This window comes from Tenrec ecaudatus, chromosome 2 (assembly GCF_050624435.1).
Source record: "Tenrec ecaudatus isolate mTenEca1 chromosome 2, mTenEca1.hap1, whole genome shotgun sequence".
NCBI classification, from domain to species: domain Eukaryota; kingdom Metazoa; phylum Chordata; class Mammalia; order Afrosoricida; family Tenrecidae; genus Tenrec; species Tenrec ecaudatus.
The window spans coordinates 210,956,280-210,973,313 of record NC_134531.1 but is presented as its reverse complement, the minus strand read 5'-3'; the positions used below and the strand labels follow the sequence as shown (position 1 = coordinate 210,973,313).

The 17,034-nt window shown below is 49.7% G+C and overlaps 1 protein-coding gene across 1 annotated transcript in view; it reads left to right on the top strand.

Moving 5' to 3' along the window:
* Nucleotides 1–529: 529 nt before the first annotated feature.
* SLC37A1 (solute carrier family 37 member 1) overlaps nucleotides 530–17,034 on the top strand; it is a 55,105-nt gene continuing 38,600 nt past the window's right edge. Inside the window, exons 1-2 of the mRNA XM_075542904.1 lie at nucleotides 530–731; nucleotides 9,770–9,851. Of these exons, the coding sequence (XP_075399019.1) occupies nucleotides 622–731; nucleotides 9,770–9,851 (192 nt within the window). The 5' untranslated portion in view covers nucleotides 530–621. The remainder of the gene's footprint in view (nucleotides 732–9,769; nucleotides 9,852–17,034) is intronic.

Genomic DNA, 17,034 nt, shown 5'->3' with positions numbered 1-17,034 from the left:
GGATGGATAGATGGAGTGTGTTCACACCATGTGACATGGGGTTAGATTCACACTGCACAGCCACGGGAAGTGCCTGTCATCTGGCACAGGCCTGCGCTCCCTCCTGTGGGTCCCAGGCCACCTGGTCCCCGTGGATGGGACTGAGCCTGTCCAGCTGCCCTGGCGCGCTCTGCACTTGAGCTCAGCATAACTGCTGGGCCTGTCCTTGGCTTCAGGTGACTCAATTCCGCTTCTGCCGTGTGTCCTGGATCCCAGTGGGTGGGTGGTTCTCTCATGGCCTTCCAGATACAGATGGCCTCTGTGGTCCTTTTTAATATTTCATTAAAGCTTCGTGGGGCATGCATGTCCGTTTCCTCAGAACACACTGCCCTGAGGACAGACACTGCCTGTACCTGGCAGTGCCCACGGTGGGAACCCCCTGCCCTGTTGCCCTCACCCAGGCTGGGTGACAGCCATACTTGCAGAGACTTATGCCACAACACCCCTCCTCCTTACAGAGTGCCAAGCCCCGCTGGAAGAAGAGGGCAGAGGAGACCCAGCAGGACGTCACCCCTGCCCGTTCCCCGCCCGTGCAACCTCTAGCGGCCCTGAGAAGCAACCCGGAGCAGAGATTACCCACCCATGTACAGCGCCTCCTCCCTCAGGACCGAAGCTCCGTGCTTAGTGGTGACATCAATGGCTCGGCTCCCTGTCGGCATCCGCATCCTCGTCTCCTTCTCAAGGGACCAGTGGTAAGTCCTGGGTGCAGGTCTTTGGCGTGGCCTGTGCACAGGTTGCAAGTGGGACTGCAGAGCCAACTTTTCCGCCCCGTTGTCCCCGTAAAACACAGTGTCGGGACGCTTCCCGGGTAACTGTTGAATTGTATTGCTGCTTGGGGGTAGAAGCCAGGGCTGGGAGCAGTGAGTTGTGCTTCCATCGTTGGTTCTGGAGGGGGCATGTAGTGTCTGAATCCCCTCTGGGGTCTGTAGGGATTGCTGTAACAGTCAGGGTTCTCGCAGGAGCATGGTGACCGTCCGTGAGCAGGGCTGTAACGTGGCAGTGAACGTGCGCGCTCACAGGAGTGGCCTGGCTTTCGGAGCGCCTAGGAAAGCCCACCATGTCATAGTAGAATGCCCACCATTGACTGTTCCAAAAGGGCTTCTCCTTCAGCGCCGGGAGGCCTTCCCCCGAAGCTCACACTCAGAAGGAAGCCAGTGCTGCTGGGGCAGAGTCTGGGGCGCCCGCTCTCCGAGCCCTGAGCCACGGCTGGAAGAAGTGGCTCTTTCCTGCCCCAGCCCCCACTCACGGCCTCCACACATGCTGTGGTTTCGTGGGTCCCTGGTGACCCAAGAGCCAACCAAGCCACGAAGGTTTGACTGGGAAAGAGCCCCCTTCTCTCACCCCCTGCCCATCCGGCCACAAAGACATGGTTCCACTGTCCACGTTTTAATGAATGCACTTTTACCATCAGCGTCTTTCGTTTTGTAACTTTATTGTGATAGAGTTTCAAATTCACCGAGGAGAGTTGTAAGAATGTGACAGGACACTGCAGCATGACTGCTCCCTGCTCACATTTCCCCTATTTGAGTCTCTGTTCTGCCCCAACCTGTTCCGCTGGCCGGCCCTCTCTCCCAGGCCTACTCCCTCCGCCCCCCTCCCCACCTGGCTTCTTCCACACCTACATGCACCGCACATGCTTCCTCTGTAAGAGACAGCTATCGTGGCCTGTTGATAGCTACTGCCTAAGAGCAAAAGCCTTCTCTCATAAAACCACAGCACAATCACCCAAATCAGGATATTTCACACCCACTCAATACTGTGTGTGATCCAATCCACAGTTGATATTCCAGATGACACAGAATATCTATAGTGTCTTCTATAGGTGTTTGTTCCCCATCCAAGATCCTGTGCAGAATGACATGGTGGAGTCCACTGTCCTGTGGGTTTCGGCTCCTTTTATTGGGATCATCTTGGTCTTTCGTGACCTGGACATCTTTTGAAGGGACGAGGCCCATTATTTTGTAAGCGGCCTCTTGCTTTGGCTGTGTCTGCTGTGTCTTCGGGATTCTATCCAGAATGTGTGTTTGGGGCGGACGGTGAAGGGAGTCACACTGGCCCGCATCCCGCGGTGGTGGGTTACAGGGAAGGTGGCTAGGTGTGATCTCGCGGATTTTAGCCTACAAATAGATAGGTCGATGCAGTGATCTTGGCTGTTTGGCGCTGCCCAGTAGGTTCCGACTCACAGTGTAGCGAACTCTGTGTACACAACACCACCAAGCACTCCCTGGTCCTGTACTTCCTCACAATGGTTCTTAGGTTTGAGCCTGGCTTACAGCCGCTGTGTCCATCCATCGCCTTGTGGGTCTTCCTCGCTTTCTTGCCATTCCACCTTACCAAGCACGGTGTCCTTCTCCAGGGACCGGTGTCTCCTGACAACATGTCCAAAGTACATGAGACCAAGTCTCACCATCCTAGTTTCTATGGCGCATTCTGGCTGTGTTTCCTCCAAGGCAGAGTTGTCTATCCTGTTGGCAGCCCCGGGTCCGTTCAATATTCTTTACCAGTACCCTCATTCACAGGCATCGATTCTTCTCTGGTGTTCCTGCTTCAGTATCCAACTTTCAGAAGCATAGGAAGTGATTAAAAAGACCACAGCTTGGGTCAGCTGCACCTTAGACCCCAAAGTGGCATCCTTGCTTGTGAACACTTTAAATAGGCCTTGGGAAAAACAGATTTATCCAATGCAGTGTGTTGTTCGATCTCTGGACTGCTGCTTCCATGAGCATGGATGGTGGATCTAAACAAGATGAAATCCTTTTCACCGCCAATCTTTCCTCCACGTACCATGAGGTTACCTATTGGTCCAGTTGTGAGGATTTGTGGTTTCTTTATATTGAGTTGTAATCCACACCGTAGGCTGCAATCCTTGATCTTCTTCAGCAAGTGCTTCAAGTCCTTCCGACAACCCAGCTTTGTAGCCTGGGCTCAGCTTACAGATTGGATAAGTATGGCAAGAGGATACAGCCCTTCCAGACACCATTCTTGACTTTAAGCCACACGGTACTGCCTCTGGGTCCATATAAGTCAGTGTTCCAGGATTCCTATGCTTCCTTACGATCTATAGTTTGTTATGATCCAGAGAGTTGAATGCCTTTGTGTAGCAATCGGGGTGTGAGTGTAGAAGGTCCTAGGAGAGGACCTGAGAGCAGAGCAGCCATGCCCCAGGGTCATACCTCGGACCAGATGTTGGCTTCTACATGCCCTTCCTCCTCCACGGTGATTCCAGCAGTGGGTCAGGAAAAGGGAAACATTGTCTCCTAGAAAATGCATTCAGTGCTTTCAGTGAAAGGGACTTTCCCTGGTCAGGTCTAGGGGCATTGGAGATATAAGATAAATCTCAGTAAAGATGGTAGCTTGCTGAACAACCCAAGACCCGAGGTCGTCTGCGTGGTTGCGCATACATCCATGGACTAGCGGAAGATTGGGATGCTCTACCTGCAGCAGAATGCCAGCACCTTCAGTCAAAGACTGCAAAAGACAGGACATCGGCATTCTGTAGCCATCGGAAGAATCATTCATTCAGGCAAAAATTCATCAATGGACTCTAAGCCTGTTGGTAAAATTTCAAGGGGTAGGATACTACATAACCACAGATTTCCTTAGATTCTTCAGGAGCTATTTGGGGGGAAGGTGGGTTCATGTGGAGCATCGTGGCAGGTAGTGGCCACTTGGTTAGTGGGGTGGCATCACCAGCATAGAAGCTACCAGAGCGGGTACTCTGAGAAGGCCACAGTGCCTTGTCTGGATTTCAGCTCTCCTTTTCTTGTCTTCTTTAAGTTGATGTTGCTCGTAGACCAGCTTCCACAGCAGATGATGCTGCTCACTAACTCTCCTCAAAGAGAGGTGCATAGTCCTCATTTGTAACTGAGATAAATACCAAACAAGGTGGCCAGCCAGCAAGATGAGTCTCTGAATTTCAAGGCGGCCGCTGTGGAGTCTGAGAACACGTGTGATATTCTGGGCCATCCGACTTCACTTTGTGTTGGCATTGGGCAAAAGTTTGCGGAGCAAACTGGTTTTCCAGTCAACAGTTCATGTGGGTCTAGTTCCATGACGTCGGCGGTGGTCCCCACCGTGTGCCAGCACCCTGCCACGTCTTGCCTGTGCTGACCGTTTACATTTCTTTTCCTTTCTTGGGCATTCCTGGAAAGGTAAATATTTGCCTCTTGATTCGGTTGACGGCTTGAAAGGTGTGTGTGCCTCTCTGGTGTTCATTGTCCGCCTTACAAGACTGTCCACTGTCCCACTGTCGGTGGAGCCGTGGAGGTGAGAGAGCTCCTGAAGCAGGAGCAGAGGGCCATCCGCCAAGATCAGGAAACCTGCTCCGTACTCAGTTGAGTTTTGTCCCTTCTGTCTCTCCCACTCTGTTGGGTTTCCTTTCAGAGCAGCCAGCGGTGGCAGTCGGGCACCGTCGGACAAGCCTGCCGCTCTCAGAGAGTTGTGGCGGGTGAGGTCTGCGGGTTCAGTCATCCTTGACTAGTTGCTTCCCAGTGCCCCGGAGTCTCTCCACTCTTCTCAGCTGCGGATGCAGGGAGACCAGTGGACCCTCCTTAGATGACCCACAGGCCACTCCCCCAAGAAAGATGTGGAGGGCATTGTCTTTGTGCAGGAGGCTCCGGCAATGGACCTTGAGGTCCCCTGGGACCTTTCTAAGGAGGCTTTGAAGGCGCACGCCTGTTCTGTGTTGTTCTTGTGGAGTCCTGCTGCCTGGAGAGCCAGCATTAAGCCACGTGCTTGCGCTGCCGGCGGCTGCAGGAAGGCTGTATATGACAGTGACCGAGACGCTGATGAATGGAAAGAGCAGAGAATGTTTTCAAGTCAGATTGCTGTAACGTTCAGAATCCTATGCAACACCAAACAAGAGCAAGACCGATAAATGGAGATAAAACTCACCCCTAACTCCCCACTTTCTAGAAAAGAGAAAGGAGGACGCGAGGATAGGGTTACAAAGGGGGAAGAGAACTTTCGGAGCACGCTTCAGAGCAACAGCGTGACTCAGCCCAGGTCCCTGGCCAGCTCGGCGGATATGAACGGTCTGCTCACGTCCCAGGACAGGCTGGCTGTTGGGGGGCCCCTGGGGTGGCGAAAATGTGCCTGGTGGGGAGCGGTGGTCAGCCACTGTTTCAGGGGACACACCAACCTCAGGCTGCCAGCTCCTCTCCTCTCCCTCTGCCCTGTGTGAAGGCGACAGTGCAGTGCGGGGAAAGGACAGTGAGAGCAGAGGACGGGGCGGGGAAACAGGAGGAGAGTTGGCCTGATCCTGGCTAAAAGGCTTTCCTCATTCGCAGAACCATCTCGTTTCTCTTAGCAAAGCCGGGCTGGTGTGCCCTCGGCCTGACGCCTCTGCAGAGCTGCTCGCGGAGAAGCCTGCGCAGCCGCGGTGGCCTGTCTGTTTCCCTCGGGAATGGGCTGAGTCCTTGAGGTGCTTAGAACCGAGGCTTCCAGGGGCACATGGGCACCCTGGGTGTGGGTGGCAGCTCAGCTTCCCCTTGCAGGGGCCAGCCATGACAACAGTCCAGAGCACCCCCCACCCCACCCCCCCACGCCCAACGCAAGGCACTGGTCAGGGGAGAGATGTAGAGCATGTCCTGGGCCTGGGGACTCTCCTCAGACTTTATCTGATCACACCGAACGCTCCTGATTCCCGGGCTGACTGGGTAGAGTCCAGAGCACGACCTGTGTGCCCATTTATGTAGAGGCGTTTGCTCAAGCACCGTTTTTATCGAGCGTTTATGAGACTCAAATCCTGATGGACAAGAAAAAGAAAAAAGCCACCTCGCTACTGTCAAGTGAATTCCGACTCATCGTGACCCGGTGAGGACAGGGAGCGCTGCCCCTGCTGGATCCTGAGACCATACATCCTTCGGCGGGAGTGGAAAGCCTTCTTTGGGGGGGGCTGGTGAGTCCCAGCTGCTGATCTCTGGTGAGCAGCCTGACTCGTAATCCACGTGCCACCAGGCCTCAAGGCTCCAACCCGGAGCTCCCGAAAGAATGGGTCTCGGATGTTTCCAGAGCATCTTTGGTCGAACTTCTCACTCAAACTAGAACTTTCAACAGTTGGTTTTTCCGTGGTAAGCAGAACCTCAGGTTTCTCTTCTGGGATGTCCCTGGGCCGACTCCCACCTCCCACCTGGTAGCAGGAGCCCCTTAATCATTTGGCCCCCCTCCCCCAGGAGCTGTGCACAGATGGGGAGGGGGTGGGAGGTAGGTAGTACAACGGAGAGCTAACCCAAAGAATCGTGAGACTTCCTTTCCCTCCTCCGTTGGATCGCTTCTCTGGAATGTAAGGGCAGAGCCTGTCACAAGGGAGCGCTTCAAAAAGTCATGAAAAAACCCCATTATTATTTTTAGCAGGTTTTATTGGCTTATAAATCATATCTCACAGCATTCTATAGTTCCACCCCATCGGGAAGAACTAGCTGTACAGTCCTCATCACAGTCAGTTTTAGAACATCTCCTTCATTCTTGTACCCGTCACTAGTACACCCCCATTTCCCCACAACCTCCCTTGCCACACCCCCAGAGAACCCTGAATTCCATTACCATCTCTGTAGAAAAATCCCATTACTATTCAAGGTCATTTTCCACGAACTTTTGGAAGCCCCCTCCCATCTGCAGTCTTTGTTCTTGGGGCGTTTGGACAAATTGCACATTGATTTTTTCATCTGTGATCCTGCCTGGCTGTCGGCAAGGCTACAGAGAGCCAAGAAACCCAACACACTTCCTCGGCGCGCTTCCTTGTTAAAGCAGAGACTCATGGGCTCTTCTCTACTCGTTTAAAAGTGTTTATTGATGGGACCACCTGTTCCGGTGGCCAGAGAAGCAGGTACCACCTGTGGTTCTCGTGGAACTCCACCGAGGAAGAAGTCAAAAGCAGTAAAGGAAACAGAGCTGAGACTGGAGAACGTGACCCTGGAGAGAGAAGGCCGCGCACAGGCCAGGCCGTGTGCAGGAGAGCACCCCCCGCCCCCCCCATAGCGAGGGGCGCCCAGTCAACCGGGCACTCTAGGGCCACACTAGGTGAGAAACTGGCTGAGCTGGTGGTTCTTGGGGCCTCGGTCATTCTCTGCTCCAGGACACCCTGGCTAGGGCCCATTTTCCATCCTCTCTTGCAATACCACCTTCCCTACTTGTTTCTAGACCCGAATTAACATCGATCCTGTTCCTGAAGTCCCTGGTCTTCTCTCTTTCTCATCCTTCAACACTTTTGAATGCCTCTTTTCATAAACCCGGGAGCAGGAGGGCTGGGGGGGCCGCTGACTGTCTTCGTGGTTCATCTGCGTCACCGAGTGTTTTCTTTGGGGGAGGCCCATCAGGCCGGTCAAGTTGTTCTATTTTTGCCTTGCTTGTGTGCTTCTGAAAAGTTGCACAGAAGGACAGAGTTAAAAATAAACATGATCTTAGCGCCCAGGATAGCAGGCTGCCCGGGAAGTGTGTGATGCCTTTGGTTATCAGCAGAACCATCCTCTCATCTCCTCTGCTTTGCAAATCCACGTGTGGTTGCTCTGAACCCCAAATTTGTCTTGGATTATACTTTTTAAAATATCATTTTATTGGGGGCTCCTACAACTCTTATCACCATCCATCCATCCATCCATCCATCCATCCATCCATCCATCCATCCATTGTGTCAAGGACATTTGTTGCCATCAGTATTCTCAAAACCAAGGGTCCTCAAACTTTTTAAACAGGGGGCCAGTTCACTGTCCCTCAGACCCGTTGGAGGGCCAGACTATAGTTTAAAAAAAAAAAAAACTAAGAACAAATTCCTATGCACACTGCACATATCTTATTTTGAAGTAAAAAAACAAATGGGGCAAAAACACCCAGTGGGCTGGATAAATGTCCTCAGCGGGCTGCATGTGGCCTGTGGGCCGTAGTTTGAGGACACCTGCTCAAAACATTTGCTTTCTGCTTGAGCCCTTGGTATCAGCTCTTCATTTTCCCCCTCCCTCGCCACTCCCCCCTCCCTCATGAACCCTTGATAATTTATAAATTATCGTTATCCTGTCTTTTTTTTTAAACATTTTATTAGGGACTCATACAACTCTTATCATAATCCATCCATATACATACATCAATTGTATAAAGCACATCTATCTGTACATTCTTTGCCCTAATAATTTTCTTTTCTTTTTTTTACATTTTATTAGGGGCTCATACAACTCTTATCTCAATCCACACATATACATACTTCAATTGTATAAAGCACATCTGTACATTCTTTGACCTAATCACTCTCAAAGCATTTGCTCTCCACTTAAGCCCTCTGCATCAGGTCCTCTTTTTTCCCCCTCCCTCCCCGCTCCCCCCTCCCTCGTGAGCCCTTGATAATCCACAGATTGTTATTTTGTCATATCTTGCCCTATCCGGAGTCTCCCTTCCCCCGCTCCTCTGCCATCCATCTCTCAGAGGGAGGTCACATGTGGAACCTTGTAATCAGTTCCCCCTTTCCAACCCACTCACCTTCCACTCTCCCAGCCTCGCCCCTCACACCCCTAATCCTGAAGGTATCGTCCACCCTGGATTCCCTGTGCCTCCAGCCCTCATATGTACCAGTGTACAACCTCTGCCCTATCCAGTCCTGCAAGGTAGAATTCGGATCATGGTAGTTGGGGAGGAAGCATCCAGGATCTGGGGGAAAGCTGTGTTCTTTGTCGGTACTACATCGCACCCTGACTAACCCGTCTCCTCTCCTAAACCCCTCTGTGAGGGGATCTCCAGTGGTTGACACTTGGGCCTCAGGTCTCCACTCTGCACTTCCCCCTTCATTCACTATGGTATGTGTGTATATATGTATATATATATATATATATGCATATACATATATACACACACATATATATATATTCCTTTTTTTTTTTTTGCATGATGCCTTATACCTGGTCCCTTTGGCACCTTGTGATCGCACTGGCTGGTGTGCTTCTTCCATGTGGGCTTTTTTGCTTCTGAGCTACATGGCCCTTGTTCACCTTCAAGCCTTTAAGACCCCAGACACTATCTCTTTCGATAGCCGGGCACCATCAGCTTTCTTCGCCACATTTGCTTATGCACCCGTTTGTCTTCAGCGATCGTATCTTGGAGGTGTGCAGCCAATGATATGATTTTTTGTTCTTCGATGCCTGATAACTGATCCCTTTGGGACCACGCGATCACACAGGCTGGTGTGTTCTTCCATGTGGGCTTTGTTGCTTCTGAGCTAGATGGCTGCTTTTTTATCTTCAAGCCTTTAAGACCCCAGTCACTATCTCTTTTGATAGCTGGGCACCATCAGCTTTCTTCACCACATTTACTTGTTCACCCGCTTTGGCTCCAGCAGTTGTGTCGGGAGAGTGAGCATCATAGAGTTCCAATTTAATAAAAGAAAGTATTCATGCATTGAGGGAGTGTTTGAGTAGAGGCCCAAGGTCCTTCCGCCACCTTAATACTAAACCTATAAATGTAGACACTTAGATCTATTTCCCCATCCTCATATATATATTTGCATGTACATGTCTTTGTCTAGACCTCTGTAAATGCCCTGTCTTTTTTTTTTTAAGGAACATTTAAACAGTTCCGTTTGGACAAAGCCAAAGTAGTGAAAAGCTGACTGCTGTAATATCGTACTGATATTTATAAGTAGGGTCGTTCTTGGCTTACTGAATTATAGTTAGCATAAGCAAGTTTAAGAGTAGTTAAAATGTATTCCGAACGCATCTTGTATCACCCCCTCCCATGTCTTGTGTTTCAGGTACAGAGCCTTCACGTTCTTTTTGACGTTTTTGCTGTATGCAAGTTTCCACCTATCTCGAAAGCCCATCAGCATAGTGAAGGTAAGCAATCGGGAAAGGAAGCCTCGTGGCTGTCATCCGCGCAGTGCTGGGCCGAGGTCAGACCGGAGAGGAGGTGGATGACCAGAGAACAGAGAAAACAGATCTATGGGCAAGGCAAGCAGCAAACGATTCTGCTCCGTGGATACTGAGTATCCTGGGTCTGAATTCTCTAGTTTTCTCTTTTCTGAAATGAAAAAAAAAATCCTTCATTTCAACGTGAATCTTAGAATGTATTGTTTTGGAGTTCTGAGCTTTCCATCGGCAGGAGCCCTGGTGGTGTAGCGGTCCTGTGTCCGGCTGCGATCCGCATGGTCGGCAGTTGGGAACCACCAGTGGCTCCTCGGGAGAAAGACTGGGTCCACACTGAAGCCTCAGAACCTCACAGGCGCAGTTCTGCCTGGCTGCAGGCTCACTGCGAGCTGGCATTGACTTGATGGCAGTGAGCACACTTTGGATGAAGGAGCCCCCATGGCAGAGTAGGCTATGTGTTGGGTGCTGATTTCAAGGCCGGCAGTTTGAATCCACCAGTCACTCTGGCGAGGTTTCTTTTTCTCCTGGCATAGATTTATAGCCGTGGAAAATCCTGTTTAGGGTCACTGTGAGTGGGAATCGATCCAATGGCAGTGGATGCTCTCAATCAGAAGGCTCTGGGTGGCACAAAGGGTTAAGTGCTACTCTTGACTGAAAGGTGGAGGCTTTGAGTTCACTGCAGTCCTGGTGATGGACCGAGGCTTCTGAGGCAGCAGCTGCTGAAAGCACAGGGCACACAGTTCCACTGGGCCACAGGTGAGGCAGAGGCCACCGGACAGCGGCTGGTACCCGTCGAAGCCCTGGTTGACAGTTTCAGAACTCTAAAACTTAATGAGATAGTTGCTTTTGTGTAAAATCCACCCTCCACCCCAGTACATGGACGTCCTACTGTTTCCTAAATCGCTTCACATCTCATTCCATTTGATGCGAAGTCAGCCGGTGGTGGTGAGTCTCCCTTCCTCTTAGAAAACCCAGTTTCCTTTGGAATGACGGCGTGGGCTGGAGCTTGCTAACTAGTATTTAAGGAGACGTCGCGAAAGGAAGACTGAAGTAGAGAATCCTACCTAATAACCGGCTCTGACGCGGTAATTTCCTTATCCTCATTAAGACTGCAGTAGTTTGTGGCTAGCCGGGGCTGCAGGCTCGAATGGCTTTTGGCTCTTGGTTGTAGACTCAACAAGGACATTGTTGAGGTCCAGAGATAGCTCATTCCTGCTTACGTGGCCCCTTCCCTCACTTCCCTGCCGCGGGCCTGGCCGGGATTCAGACTCGAGGCCTGTAATTGGATTGTGTTGACCTTTGTCTCTGGCTTCCTCCACACCCACAGGCTGCTGAGCACCCATCAGCTCCTCTCTGGCCTCAGGCCAGAGGGAGAGGCAGCGCTCGATGGGTTACTTCGGTGGATGCTGTTGTGTTCTCTGTGTGCAGTAACTGCCGTTGGGTGTGCAGCGTCACCCGGTTCCTCAGAATGGCCTCACTTGCCTCTCTGAGCCCTAGGAGCAGGAATTGCCCTTGGCCGCCATGTTTCAGCTGACCGTAGCTCAGAGCCAGGGAATATTGTCATCCAGGCAGAGATAAGGATGGGGAAACAGGTGTGGTGCCTCATAAACTTGTCATTTATGGCATGAGTGATGTTGGAGGTTGAACCCAATTTCTTCTGGATGGGTAAACGGTGGTGACCAGTGGTGTCCACAACATTTATTGAATGAGCTGTTTCCCCTCCATTTCACTCGAGGATTCTACATTTTCTGTTCCACGCCACTGACCCATTCCCTTGCCAGGAACATCATTTGATTAAAGCCAGTTTGCATGAGGTTGATCGCCATGTGCGGCAGAGAAGAACTGTGCCCGCGGGGTGTTCAGGGAACGGTTTTTGGCAAGTGGATCGTTAGGGGTTTCTTTTGAGAAGGACGGACTCACCAGCCGCTCTGACGGAGAAAGACTGGGCTTTCTACTTCTGTTCAAGGGTTGCAGCCTCGGAAGCCCACAGAGGCAGTTCCACCCTGCCCTATGGGGCCACGGTGAGCCTGCATCAACCCCATGGCTGTGAGCACTCCTGGGTGGACTAGACCTTCCACCGCCAGTTAGCCTCCAGGAGCATTAACTGTAATACCCAGGGCACAACTTTTATTACCAGTGGCTTACATCATTCTATTACAGCTGCTTAACATACACTCATATGTCATCCTTCTTATATTCTTCAAAACATTGTCTCATAGAAACCTTAGGGTCATTTCATTTCAGTTGGTGGGGAGGAGGGGGAGCTGGGGTTTTCTTTGGAGTTGAATCACGTTTAAATATCAATACAAAGAGCACTGGAACTTTGAAGTTAGCAAGTTTTCCACCCAAATCAGGGCTACTTCCAGTCTTTCAAATCCGGCTTTCTGGTGGCCACTTAGAGTCCACTGATTTTCTTTCTACAGCCTGTATGGGGCTGGAGTGAGCGGGCCAGTCACCGCAGCTCCATGCTCTCAGTTCCCTTGGGGTTCAGAGACCCCTGTGACTGACGTTCTTCCAAGAATTCTACGTTTTTTTAGATGACAGATATAAGACATTCAAAATCCTGGACTAAAATGATGGTCGTCTTAGGAGCAAGACCTTGGAAAGCTCAAAGAACAATGGACTATGGCTGTGAGTAGGCAGGTCACAGACTTGGCATTCAGAGTTCCAAGAAACCCATGAAGTACATTCTCGCTTATTAGACCTCACAGACGCAAATTTAAGAGTATGAAGAGGCTTTAAAAAGTTTGAAGTCCATTCTTATTCAATCCTGTTTTCCCATGACCTTTTTGAAGTATCATACGTATCTTTATTTATAGTAACAGTTTTACTAGCACTTCATCCACATGTGATGCAATTTAATAATTCAATCGTATCAAGCAGCGTTGGGCAGTGATCACCACATTAATTCTAGAACGTGTTCTACTTCCTTGTAATCATTGTTATTTGTGTAATTTTTTTATTGTGGCAAAAGTGTACTCCACAAAACATTTCCTAATTCCACAACTTCAACGAATGTGTATTTCAGTGTGTATAATTCAGTGTCATGGATTATAGGCTTCATGTTGTACAACCATCATTGATTTCTGTTTCTAGATGATTCCACCATCATTCGCATAAACTCAGTGCCCCTTAAACAACAACTCTTTCTCTTTTCCCATGGTAACCATTGGTCAAGTTTGGTTCCCTTTTCTTTTTAAAAAAATTATTATTTTTATTATTAAAAAATAATTTCATATATCATCCACTTGAATGGTTAAATCATTTTTAAAAGAGTTGTATATATGTCATCATGATTAGTTCTAGTGCTCTCTCCCCCAACCTGATTCATTATTTCCTCCCCAAATTCCCTCACCCTCTCCACCCACCCTCCACATCCCCAGAAACCACTACATCTGCTATTGTCTCTATGCCCCCACTCCTTCTGTGCTTTACAAACTGGGAAATCCGACAGAGACAAAAACTACAAGAAGAAAATAATAATACAAATAAAGTATAATAGAGAAAAGACCACCTTTAATATTTAACAGAGACGAATAAAATTACAGAAAAGAAATTTCTATAGTGGAACAGGTCAAAAGTACTTGAGCCTAGAACAAATTTGGTTTGGCTCAATAGGGAGGTCAACTTACCACATATCATACCATGGTTTGGTCTACCATAATTACCTTTCCAACTGTCTCTGTTGACAGCAAACCCCCTCGCCTGTGGCTAGAGGCTTCATCTGACGGGGTGCTCTGCAGATGGATTAGGGGCTCCCACTGTCCTCCACAGCCTTCTACAGATGGGGTGTTTGCCATTTAAGCTCTGATACTTTTCCCTTTGTTGTGTTTGGATTCTGTTATTGTCATCTCTGTGTGGACTTAGTTGACTCCTCACTTAGATGGTTGCTTGTTCACATACCAGCCTTTTAGACCCCAGACACTATTCCAATTGATAGCCAGGTACCCTCTGCTTTCTTCACACTTCAGCAATCATTCCATGAAGGTGAGTGTTGAGCAGGGCCCTGTTATAAAAACTCAGCATTGGTGGACTGGGGCCAAAGTTAATTGGGAGCCCAGAACCCATCTGCTTGTTCCTGGGTTGTGAACGATTCTGGTTTACTTTGGCAGTCAAATGATGACAAAATCAAGAACAACAAAACAAAAGCAAAGAGTAGAAAAACAAAACAAAATACTCCCAAAGAAACAAAAAAGAAAAACTGTTCCTCATCCCCCTGGGGTATAAGGCGAATGCACTGATAACATGGATAATGATGTTCCCAATGGCATAGAATGTTCAGAGACTGCTGACACGGGGAGCTTATGCGTCTCGTTCAACAAGAAGTTGCAATCCACGAGTCGTTGCTTCGTGCAGAGGGATTTCTGGATTGATTGAGATCTGCTTACACCACGTACGGGGATTGGTGCTACAGGGACATTTCCTGTATCCATTCTTACAGGTGCAGATCCTTGCCTAACAAACAAAAACCTGTCGCATTAATGCAAGGGGACCACTGAGGTCTATGGTGGCTCTTTGCTTCCTCTCCCATCAGAGTGCTTCAGTCCTCAGTCCAAGGGTACAGGTGGTTTTGAGGTAGGGCCCATTTCATTCCGTCTGTAAGGCCAGCCTGTAAAGCCATCGTCTCAGGTCATCGTGGTACTTAGTGCATGCTGTGATTCACAGAGGGTTGGGTAGAAACATGTCCAGTGTCCACCCAGGAACACAACATCGAGTTTATTGTCCGTGTAGGTTCCCTACAACTGTTGTTCACCATCCCTTCCCAATGTGAGGCGGCTCCTCCCCATTTGCCCACTGTATTCACCGACAGAAATAGCAGAGCCTCCTCTGAAGTGTAGATGCCCCCTCCCCTGGCCTTCACTTGAGTCTCCAGTAAGATCCTCCTCTCGCTGCTGTGGAGGAACTGTGGATTCGATTGGTCACAGTCTTGTCTCAATGCTGCACAGCCTCAACAGATGGTCTTCTCCCTTTGCCCCTGAGATGATTCTTATGACGTGCACATGGGTGTGGGTGATGTATGGCTCATGGCCAGTGGGTTGCCTTTCTACCCTTTTGCTGGGGACTTATGCACCTTTATATTCATCATCTGGCAAACCGGTGGCGGGAGAACTCATAGGCTATGCCATTAGAAATAGAAAGGGCCACCCTTTGGAAAGACATGTAGTGACAGCCATCGAAATGAAGAAGTGCACGTGTCCCTCAGTCTTACTCTGGGAATTTTGTCCATAAAAATAAAATGATGTATGCGTAGGGATATCTGCATAGCATCTTTATTGTCGCGTTGTTTGCAGGGAACACAAAGAAAGAACTAAACCAAACCCACCACCTGGTTATGGAATGAGCCTAATTGGCAGGGGAGTGGCTGGGGATCTGTAACTACTGAAAGGCGCCCTGGTGGCATAGTGGTGACGCATTGGGCTGCGACCCACAAGGCCCTCAGCTCAAAGCCACCAGCAGCTCCACTGGGCTTTCTACTCCCGTCAAGAGCTGCAGCCTCAGAAACCCACAAGGATAGTGCTAACCTGTCCCCACAGGGTCCCTATGAGTGAGCATCGAGGCAACGGCAGTGAGAATGTACTGTGTGGAAGTAGAGATGTGCGCCTTGTATCTGCCTTCATCCCTGGAGACAGTTTCCTTTGGCTTCCAGTAATGTAGTGCACGTGCGTTTGCGGGGAGAGAAGCCTTGGGGTTTGGAGAGAGAGGAACTGGAGAAGGGAGAATAAACCAGTCGATGTGGAGTCTTCTCTAACCCATGTGCTTCTATGTGTCAGAGCAGAGCTGTGCCCAGAGCGTGCAGTGGTTTTCCAGAAGTAGATCACCAGGCCTTTCTTCTGAGGCACCTCTGGTGGCCTCCACCCTTTCAGCTAGCAGCCAGTGCATTCATCATTTGAATCCCTGAAGGACCTCGCAGGTAGAACAGCATGCTGCTGCCCCAGCCCCCTGCATGCAGCCTTCTCGCTAGATGGTAATGGGTATACGTCCCTACATGATATTGATACTGTTCTTCTCCCATCCCACCCCACCCGCTAAATTCCATCATGATTTGCTGTTTATTCTTTCATTACTTTTTGAAAAATAGTTGCGGTGTTAGCCTGCAGACCTGGGCACATTCTGCTTCACTTGTCTTATCACACCACGGTCTTTTTCCAAGGTGTTAGGTAGTCTCTTTTTAAAAATAATTGTTTTTAAGTCAGTGGATTATTGTTGTTGGAAACTATACGAGTAGAAAACCAAAACCAACCTCCTTGCCATCAAGTCAATCCTAATTTCTAGCCACCGTATAAGACGGGCTGGAACTTGTCCCTGGAGGTTTCCGGGATTGTAACCCTTTATAGTAAGAAGCCTGGCCTTCCTCCGTGGAGCAGCTGGTGATTTTGAAGGGCTGACCTGGGGACAGCAGCCCAGGACCACCAGGCCTCCCGTTTCAGCCATTGGACCAGTGTGGCTCAGCGACATGGTTGACACTCTTCAAGTTGTGCTGCCATCTTCACCTTCTTCCTCTGAGTTGTTGCTCTCTCGTGAGCATGAACGGACTGCCCGATGCATGTCCGATGCCCGGGTGGCTGTTGTCATGGAGTCCCATGAGGATCACGCTCCAGGCAGACACTCTTTATGTTGGGTCAGCTCATCGGGAGCCTGTGTGTAACACAACTACACACTGCCGCACCCTGCGCCAGCCTCCCCAGGGCCCATTGAAGAACATTCACAGGATGTTTCCGGTGTAAGGGTTCCAGGTTATCTCACGGCAGGAGTGTCAGGGATTCCAGAAAATCTGCATTCCACCAGAATTTGGAATTCTGTTCTGCAACCCCCACCCCCATGTCAGGTACTCTTTTAATTGGTCATTTTTTTTTTAGCACCTCCTAATATTCCTTAATTCTGTATGGAATGTGTTGAAAGCCACTCACGCAAAGCATTTTGCCCAGAAAAATGGCTCTTATCAAAGCCCGTATTTCCCAAGCAATTGGATCCCCTCCCACAAATGGTTTTAAACCAAGGATATCGTGACCGTGGCTATAGGGAGATGAAGATAGCCCTATTTCACTGGAGCACGATCCAGTGAAAATCAGGCCCCCTCGAGTGCCTTTCTCTGATCATTTCCTCTTAGTTGAATGAAGCTCTACTTGTTCCCCCAAACATGCCAGGATGAAAT